Raw genomic sequence first — 10,368 nt, forward strand, 5'->3', positions numbered from 1 at the left:
AATAGTTGTCGGCAGCAGTTTCATTTGAGAAGTACCTCTCACAAGCCAAAATCTCCAAAGGAGAGATGTAAAAAGGGATTGAAGCAAACACGGAAAATAAACACCAGATGATAGTTTTACTTCATGGCAACCCCCACTTCACGGGTTTCACCTTCTTATCGTACACATCTTTAGGTGTATGAACACAACTGATAACAACACATTAGAGGTAGAGAACCTCACTTGACCACAGCACACACAAACGGCAATTTAAGCTTATTTAACTAATAAATATATTATTTAAAAGAGTGAGATAATCAAAAGTGGTGTAGGTGCTCACATCCAATTCCACACCAAAAACAAGAAGATTTGCGATCTTCAAACACAGTTCTCAAAAGGAGAGTACCCATGTCAGAAATAAGGAGCGCATTAGTGCATGGAGGTGGTTAAAATCCACAACATATCACTTTATTACATGCACAACAAAAGGAAAGGGACAATTAGTCGCCACTTTATACAAAATAAATCTAAAGAAAAGATTGCACACATGATGTAAAACAACTTATTCATTCACTTCAATAGCAAAGCGCACATATAGCAATGTTACGGGGAATATTAGCTGGCAGCGCTAACATTTTCCTGTTCAATCAATTGTACGCCGCTACAATCACCTTCACCGCAGAAGGAACTTGAGGATGAAGCAAGCATTATAGCAGCTGCTCCTCCAGGTGAGAAGAGACTTCCGCCCCTTTCAAAAGATCCACCGCTACCAGAGGTATTTCTCGTTCCAAAATCCATAACACAACCCACCTTCGCAGCAATCCGACGAGTGACACAGCGGCAACTGGCTTCATTCCAAGCATCCATACCTGGGGGTTTCTTAACACGCCAACGCTCACAAAAAGTTGCAAGCATCTTCTGTCGCTGGGTAGCAGGGAATGTGCCAAGCAGAGCATCAATGCAACCAGCAACTTGTTGGGCAGTGGCAGTTAAACCACGTTCAGGAGATCCCGACCCACTGGTGATACTACCAGTTACATTACCTTCTTCCTCCTCAGCTTCACGGTCAAGGCGCAGAGCAGCAAAGGTACGGCCAGGTACAGCATTCAACTGGTACATTTCCACAGGCTTCGGCACACCACGTAGCGGCACATCACCCAAAGGCGTTACATTAAGTTGCTCACGCTCTTCACCACTCAGTGACAGGTATGTTGAGCGCGTCATCAGCACCTGACCACCGTTACCAACACTCTCCGTGCGTGCTGCCATGTTGGATGTGCGTCCATAATAGTCGTAACCTTTCGTTACTTCATCATGACGAATATCACACAATCCAGTATGAATCCCCACACGTACACGCAACCCATTCCACAGTTGCCGATAAACCTCAGGGTCCAGGCTCGCAGTTGGTGGGTGTAATCACTGTCATCTTCCGCACGCTTTCGTTCGAATTCACGGTAAGACTCATCAAGCTCAGTGGTCTTCCAGTCATGGTTTAGAAAATCACGTTGCAAGTCACATGCGAGTTGTGCAGCAGCGAAGGGACTTTTACACGCAATCATAAAAGAGTCTCCAACAGTTTTCACTTCGTAGCACTCATACCGTGTGATGAGGGAGCGGATCAAACGGTGATGTGTTGCCACAAGGTCAGGCATTTGCTCAGGGTGTGCTGCCCACTGCGCTGTACTGCTCTCGATGTCAGTGAATATTAATGTTACGGGGTCTGTTGGTTCCTTGGGAGCATTATTATTGTCACGGGCGTTCCGGCGTGATGCCGATATAAGTACCAGAACCGTAACAAACAGTGCCAATACAACAACGCAGCTGACTGCAATAGCAGCAATGTGTCCTCTCTTAAGTCGAAACCCTTCTGTGTCACCGTATTTCATCGAGGGTGTGACGTGAGTCACCACAGGAGACACGGAAGGATTCAGGACACGTGACATCGACCATACAGAAATATGCGTCGCACCATAGTTCACAGCACAGTGTTTCTCTTCAAATGAAGCTCCGTTAGTACACTTGTCATCAAAAGGACCATATCGCATATCATCAACTGTAATGACAGATTGGCTGAAGATGGCGTCTACAAGCTCCTCCGGCGTTACATGTCCCATACGTTGCAGGACATTTATCATTGCACGTGCGGTGACATATCCAAGTAATGACAATGGCTTCCACTTCGACTCATCTCGTACAACTCTGTGGAACTCACGTACCAAATCAGATTTTGTGTTCTTATCTCCCCAATGTGGCAGATTCGTTGCGAATAGCAGACGGTCAGCAAATGGCTTGTCACGGAAGGCACTCACAAGTTCATCATAGAGTAACGCAACATCAAAGAACGGGACGAAGATACGCACATTATGGTGTTTGCCAAGGTGAGAGAGGATTATGGGGATATCATCTGAGATGAGACCTGCAACTAATACCTCACCTGCAGTCGGTAGCTTGTCTCTCAAAGTAGAACCTTCACCACTCGCAACAAAGGGGCTTAATGACGCAAAAAAATAGTCAAGTGTTTTGTTCAGCATCTCTCCAATATCTTTCGTATCACCACTACGCACAATGGCATGCATCTTTCCAGCACCATTTTGTATGATATGCTCAACTATCACGAATAGTTGTTGCTCAAGTGTTGGTGACAGGTGGATCACATTCCTTCTGGGGTTACTCAGTTGTGGTGTGAGTGTTATGGGATCGATGAATGCCATACCCTTCGTGGACAGTAACGAATCATCCACAACACCAAACACAGCAGTTACAACTCGCTTCTCCACTTCATCATACAGAGCTGTAGAAGTATCATGAGATTTCGAGGATAGCCAGTGCAAAAAGAATCTATCAGAGTGACCAAGTCGACCCTTTCCAACAACATAAAAGGCACCATCGTATATTGCCTCTGCAGTACGCAGTGCCTTTGGGTCATCAGTTAGTTTAAACATGATGCCACTCAATGGGGCGTACAGCTGTGACAGGTCTCGATAACAGCGAGATGAAGTAAGAGCTAATACACCTTCCTTCATAGGGTACAGACGGAGATCCTTTCCCATCTTCTTCATGTACACCACATTCCCACCCTGATTACATAAACATGATGCACCCCGCTCACCCGCCATACCACGGCACTCACCACCAAAGTCACCAACAACAATATCATCAATTACATAACGACGTTGATTGTAAAGTGATGTAATAAATGCATCCCTGCTAGTTAGCCATTCGCGACAACTCAGTGCTTGTTTCAATACCTCTCCAGCAATCCATCCACTCACCATCAGCTCACCTTCAGTGTCTTGCTCGGTGAAGTTTCTTTCGTCAACATTTAAGTTAACATTCCAATTATCTTTCGAAAAATTATTTCTGTTAAGTTTCAGGTACTTTGCCATATCATCCTTGGATCGTTTGATTGCATCATAGCCATCATCCTTCGCAAGTGGATTAGTCCCAGTTATTATTATCTTATCAGGCACAAACCTGTCTCTACCCAATTCCTTTGCCCACTTATTCTCAATGACATATTGGAGTGTAGAGGGTATGAGCAAATATCCACCTTTTGTCCTTTCATCTTCTAATGATTTAATTAGGAATTTCTTCGTATCAGGGATTGGAGAGCCAAATACAATCACACCCTGAGGTCGAGTATTTGCAAACTTATCCCACTCTGCACTGAAGCTACTGTCATCCGATTCCTTACCAATTTGACTCTTCAATGCAAAAACACCGCACAGTTTGCGATCCATCCGTGTTGTCAATTCCACAGCAAGCTTATATTCATCATCACCATAAGAAACATCTTTCAAGTACATGAAACCCAGCCGATGTAACCGTAACTGAGTGATAGCATAACGGAGAAGAGCAAGCATCTCAGCAGCGGGTGATGCTGTCAGGAAGTACAGATTACGATTCCAACTGCGTACCTTACTGGATCCTGTGAAGGGTGAGAAACTAGTCACATTCTTTTCTTTGAAATATTTCAAGAGACCTAGAGTGTTTTTATCACCCACAGGTCCCAGTATAACAGGGAGTTCCTTACCATCATTGGTTGTCATGTGTTTCCCGAGATAGTCAGCATATTTAGAATCATCCATGGTTGGAACATATACCACTTCCACATTAGCACCTGACGGCGGGTTTCCGTTGGTAATGGATGCGTTGAAGCCTGCAGTAATAGGATCATATATCTTTGCTGAAATCTTGTTACTGTATAACATGTTGTATACCTTCACCTGTATTTTATCATTTGCAAGTGATGATGCAGTCAGCACCTGTAGTAACAGAGAAAACACTACGTAAGTGAATGCACCATCTCTAACATACAATTCACGCATGAAGGTAACCATGATACTGGTAACTCAACGTAATCCAACGTGAAAACTACAAGACAAAAAGGGAATAATAACAAAGTATTGGTACAGGATTAAGAGACTGCATATGTACAGATATGTTGGATTGTGACACAATAAGAGTCCATATGATAATTGTATATAAGAGTGTAGGAAAGGGAACTATTATGATGGATAGCGTTATATAAGCCATAACAGTGAGAAAGTAATTCAACATACATTTCCCTATACACACATCATTCATGTATCCGATACAAAAACATAAAACATCACTAGGCACAAGAGTAAATGTGTAAATAGAGCATTATAATATCATAGACTGGATGCCAGTAACAAAAACAAAGCACACTAGCAGTCACAGTTAACATTCAACTGGCAACAGCATGGGAGACATTGTTCAGTTTCATATTCCTTGGTTGTCTAAAGGTAAAATAGAAAGAATGGGTCTGAGGGAATATGAGGAAAGTTACAATAAGCATATGAAAACATGCAGGAAGCGATGCACAGGTATTAGATGTTGCCAGTATTTGTCTCCAACAATATGATGTCGATATTTCAACTATTTTTTCCATTGTCCCCGAGAGATGTGCCAAATAATGGTTCACGTGAATCAAATTTCTCCAAGGTGCCGTTAAACATATTAATATCTATTGTACTACAAGAGTATATCGAAAAGTCGAATTTGTCAGTCGGTGACATACATAGGTATTCTTTTACTTCCATCGGCGTGCGAAAGCGAACGGAAGGTAGTGGATGCTGCCGTCCTAACTGGCTAACATCGCAAATGCTATGAGATAAAGCAAATGAACTTCTTTCCGTTGATAAAGCTGTACCTGTGCTATTACGTATAACGACATTCATAATTGGTCCAGCTCTTACTGCAATGTGATGCACAGCGAGCCGGAATGTTGCCTTATCCCACCTATTCTTCACACTTTTAGGTGGAGGGACACGCCAGCGTTCACAAATAGATGTGAGCATCCTCTGTCGCTGGGTAGCAGGGAGTGTGCCAAGTACAGTCTCAAGGGACTGTGCAACATGCAACGAGGAACCACATAACTCATGTGTAGAAGAGCAGATATCGCTTACATCAGTAAATATTCCTTCACTTTCTTCATTTTCCTCATCCTCAACGTCACGGTCAAGGCGCAGAGCAGCAAAGGTACGGCCAGGTACAGCATTCAACTGGTACATTTCCACAGGCTTCGGCACACCACGTAGCGGCACATCACCCAAAGGCGTTACATTAATTTGCTCACGCTCTTCACCACTCAGTGACAGGTATGTTGAGCGCGTCATCAGCACCTGACCACCGTTACCAACACTCTCCGTGCGTGCTGCCATGTTGGATGTGCGTCCATAATAGTCGTAACCTTTCGTTACTTCATCATGACGAATATCACACAATCCAGTATGAATCCCCACACGTACACGCAACCCATTCCACAGTTGCCGATAAACCTCAGGGTCCAGGCTCGCAGTTGGTGGTGTGTAATCACTGTCATCTTCCGCACGCTGTCGTTCGAATTCACGGTAAGACTCATCAAGCTCAGTGGTCTTCCAGTCATGGTTTAGAAAATCACGTTGCAAGTCACATGCGAGTTGTGCAGCAGCGAAGGGACTTTTACACGCAATCATAAAAGAGTCTCCAACAGTTTTCACTTCGTAGCACTCATACCGTGTGATGAGGGAGCGGATCAAACGGTGATGTGTTGCCACAAGGTCAGGCATTTGCTCAGGGTGTGCTGCCCACTGCGCTGTACTGCTCTCGATATCAGTGAATATTAATGTTACGGGGTCTGTTGGTTCCTTGGGAGCATTATTATTGTCACGGGCGTTCCGGCGTGATGATCTTATGACAAGTACCAGAACCGTAACAAACAGTGCCAATACAACAACGCAGCTGACTGCAATAGCAGCAATGTGTCCTCTCTTAAGTCGAAACCATTTAGCGTAACCATCCATCATCAATGGTGTGACGTGAGTCACCACAGGAGACACGGAAGGATTCAGAACACGTGACATCGACCATACAGAAATATGCGTCGCACCATAGTTCACAGCACAGTGTTTCTCTTCAAATGAAGCTCCGTTAGTACACTTGTCATCAAAAGGACCATATCGCATATCATCAACTGTAATGACAGATTGGCTGAAGATGGCGTCTACAAGCTCCTCCGGCGTTACATGTCCCATACGTTGCAGGACATTTATCATTGCACGTGCGGTGACATATCCAAGTAATGACAATGGCTTCCACTTCGACTCATCTCGTACAACTCTGTGGAACTCACGTACCAAATCAGATTTTGTGTTCTTATCTCCCCAATGTGGCAGATTCGTTGCGAATAGCAGACGGTCAGCAAATGGCTTGTTACGGAAGGCACTCACAAGTTCATCATAGAGTAACGCAACATCAAAGAACGGGACGAAGATACGCACATTATGGTGTTTGCCAAGGTGAGAGAGGATTATGGGGATATCATCTGAGATGAGACCTGCAACTAATACCTCACCTGCAGTCGGTAGCTTGTCTCTCAAAGTAGAACCTTCACCACTCGCAACAAAGGAGCTTAATGACGATTCAAAGAAGTCAAGTGTTTTGTTCAGCATCTCTCCAATATCTTTCGTATCACCACTACGCACAATGGCATGCATCTTTCCAGCACCATTTTGTATGATATGCTCAACTATCACGAATAGTTGTTGCTCAAGTGTTGGTGACAGGTGGATCACATTCCTTCTGGGGTTACTCAGTTGTGGTGTGAGTGTTATGGGATCGATGAATGCCATACCCTTCGTCGACAGTAACGAATCATCCACAACACCAAACACAGCAGTTACAACTCGCTCCTTCACTTCATCATACAGAGCTGTAGAAGTATCATGAGATTTCGAGGATAGCCAGTGTAAAAAGAATCTATCAGAGTGACCAAGTTGACCCTTTCCAACAACATAAAAGGCACCATCGTATATTGCCTCTGCAGTACGCAGTGCCTTTGGGTCATCAGTTAGTTTAAACATGATGCCACTCAATGGGGCGTACAGCTGTGACAGGTCTCGATAGCAGCGAGATGAAGTAAGAGCTAATACACCTTCCTTCATAGGATGTAGACGGAGATCCTCTTCCATCTTCTTCATGTACACCACATTCCCACCCTGATTACATAAACATGATGCACCCCGCTCACCCGCCATACCACGGCACTCACCACCAAAGTCACCAACAACAATATCATCAATTACATAACGACGTTGATTGTAAAGTGATGTAATAAATGCATCCCTGCTAGTTAGCCATTCGCGACAACTCAGTGCTTGTTTCAATACCTCTCCAGCAATCCATCCACTCACCATCAGCTCACCTTCAGTGTCTTGCTCGGTGAAGTTGCTTTCGTCAACATTTAGGTTAACATTCCATTGTCCAGTGCCACTCAGATTATCTTTCTTTTCCTTCAGGTACTTTGCCATATCATCCTTGAATCGTTTGATTGCATCATAGCCATCATCCTTCGCAAGTGGATTAGTCCCAGTTATTATTATCTTATCAGGCACAAACCTGTCTCTACCCAATTCCTTTTCCCACTTATTCTCAATGACATATTGGAGTGTAGAGGGTATGAGCAAATATCCACCTTTTGTCCTTTCATCTTCTAATGATTTAATTAGGAATTTCTTCGTATCAGGGATTGGAGAGCCAAATACAATCACACCCTGAGGTCGAGTATTTGCAAACTTATTCCACTCCGCACTGAAGCTACTGTCATCCGATTCCTTTTCAATTTGACTCTTCAATGCAAAAACACCGCACAGTTTGCGATCCATCCGTGTTGTCAATTCCACAGCAAGCTTATATTCATCATCACCATAAGAAACATCTTTCAAGTACATGAAACCCAGCCGATGTAACCGTAACTGAGTGATAGCATAACGGAGAAGAGCAAGCATCTCAGCAGCGGGTGATGCTGTCAGGAAGTACAGATTACGATTCCAACTGCGTACCTTACTGGATCCTGTGAAGGGTGAGAAACTAATCACATTCTTTTCTTTGAAATATTTCAAGAGACCTAGAGTATTTTGGTCACCCACAGGTCCCAGTATAATAGATATTTTATTGTTTTCGCCAAATGATGTTTCGTTATTCAGAAAGTCAGCATATTTAGAATCATCCATGGGTGGAACATATACCACTTCCACATTAGCACCTGACGGCGGGTTTCCGTTGGTAATGGATACGTTGAAGCCTGCAGTAATAGGATCATATATCTTTGCTGAAATCTTGTTACTGTATAACATGTTGTATACCTTCACCTGTATTTTATCATTTGCAAGTGATGATGCAGTCAGCACCTGTAGTAACAGAGAAAACACTACGTAAGTGAATGCACCATCTCTAACATACAATTCACGCATGAAGGTAACCATGATACTGGTAACTCAACGTAATCCAACGTGAAAACTACAAGACAAAAAGGGAATAATAACAAAGTATTGGTACAGGATTAAGAGACTGCATATGTACAGATATGTTGGATTGTGACACAATAAGAGTCCATATGATAATTGTATATAAGAGTGTAGGAAAGGGAACTATTATGATGGATAGCGTTATATAAGCCATAACAGTGAGAAAGTAATTCAACACACATTCCCCTATACACACATCATTCATGTATCCGATACAAAAACAGAAAACATCACTAGGTATAAGAGTAAATGTGTAAATAGAGCATTATAATATCATAGACTGGATGCCAGTAACAAAAACAAAGCACACTAGCAGTCACAGTTAACATTCAACTGGCAACAGCATGGGAGACATTGTTCAGTTTCATATTCCTTGGTTGTCTAAAGGTAAAATAGAAAGAATGGGTGTGAGGGAATATGAGGAAAGTTACAATAAGCATATGAAAACATGCAGGAAGCGATGCACAGGTATTAGATGTTGCCAGTATTTGTCTCCAACAATATGATGTCGATATTTCAACTATTTTTTCCATTGTCCCCGAGAGATGTGCCAAATAATGGTTCACGTGAATCAAATTTCTCCAAGGTGCCGTTAAACATATTAATATCTATTGTACTACAAGAGTATATCGAAACGTCGAATTTGTCAGTCGGTGACATACATAGGTATTCTGTTACTTCCATCGGTGCTTCAATTCGAACGGAAGGTAGTGGATGCTGCCGTCCTAACTGGCTAACATCGCAAATGCTATGAGATGGAGGACACGGCTTTCTTTCCGCGCATACTGCTGCAGCTGCGGCATTGCGTATATTGACACTCATTACTGGTCCAGCTCTTACTGCAATATGACGTATAACGAGCCGGAATGTTGCTTTATCCCACCTATTCTTCACACTTTTAGGTGGAGGGACACGCCAGCGTTCACAAATAGATGTGAGCATCCTCTGTCGCTGGGTAGCAGGGAGAGTACTAAAAACAGTGTCAAGGGACTGTGCAACATGCAACGAGGAACCACATAACTCATGTGTAGAAGAGCAAATATCGCTTACATCAGTAAATATTCCTTCACTTTCTTTGCCTTCCTCCTCAGCTTCACGGTCAAGGCGCAGAGCAGCAAAGGTACGGCCAGGTACAGCATTCAACTGGTACATTTCCACAGGCTTCGGCACACCACGTAGCGGCACATCACCCAAAGGCGTTACATTAATTTGCTCACGTTCCAAAGTACTTAGTGCATGATACGCCGCAAGGGTCATCAGCACCTGACCACCGTTACCAACACTCTCCGTGCGTGCTGCCATGTTGGATGTGCGTCCATAATAGTCGTAACCTTTCGTTACTTCATCATGACGAATATCACACAATCCAGTATGAATCCCCACACGTACACGCAACCCATTCCACAGTTGCCGATAAACCTCAGGGTCCAGGCTCGCAGTTGGTGGTGTGTAATCACTGTCATCTTCCGCACGCTTTCGTTCGAATTCACGGTAAGACTCATCAAGCTCAGTGGTCTTCCAGTCATGGTTTAGAAAATCACGTTGCAAGTCACATGCGAATGGTGCAGCAGCGAAG

General features: G+C 43.6%; 3 protein-coding genes across 3 annotated transcripts; all 3 read right to left on the reverse strand.

Moving 5' to 3' along the window:
* Window positions 1–594: 594 nt before the first annotated feature.
* TbgDal_IV4540 (receptor-type adenylate cyclase GRESAG 4,putative) lies at window positions 595–4,322 on the reverse strand (the record flags this gene model as incomplete). Its single annotated transcript, XM_011774741.1, is given in 2 exon segments — window positions 595–1,392; window positions 1,392–4,322. Coding segments are annotated over 2 exon segments (3,729 nt in total).
* A 558-nt stretch (window positions 4,323–4,880) lies between these two features.
* On the reverse strand, window positions 4,881–8,750 carry TbgDal_IV4550 (receptor-type adenylate cyclase GRESAG 4,putative; the record flags this gene model as incomplete). Its single annotated transcript, XM_011774742.1, has 1 exon — window positions 4,881–8,750. One exon carries the CDS (start codon window positions 8,748–8,750, stop codon window positions 4,881–4,883), a length of 3,870 nt encoding a protein of 1,289 aa, XP_011773044.1.
* Window positions 8,751–9,308: 558 nt separating this feature from the next.
* Window positions 9,309–10,367, reverse strand: TbgDal_IV4560 (receptor-type adenylate cyclase GRESAG, putative,(fragment); the record flags this gene model as incomplete). The annotated part of the gene is made up of 1 exon (XM_011774743.1): window positions 9,309–10,367. A coding segment is annotated over one exon (1,059 nt), but the record flags the coding sequence as incomplete, so codon positions are not given.
* Window position 10,368: the final 1 nt, after the last annotated feature.

Source organism: Trypanosoma brucei, chromosome 4, assembly GCF_000210295.1.
Source record: "Trypanosoma brucei gambiense DAL972 chromosome 4, complete sequence".
Taxonomy (NCBI): Eukaryota; Euglenozoa; class Kinetoplastea; order Trypanosomatida; family Trypanosomatidae; genus Trypanosoma; species Trypanosoma brucei.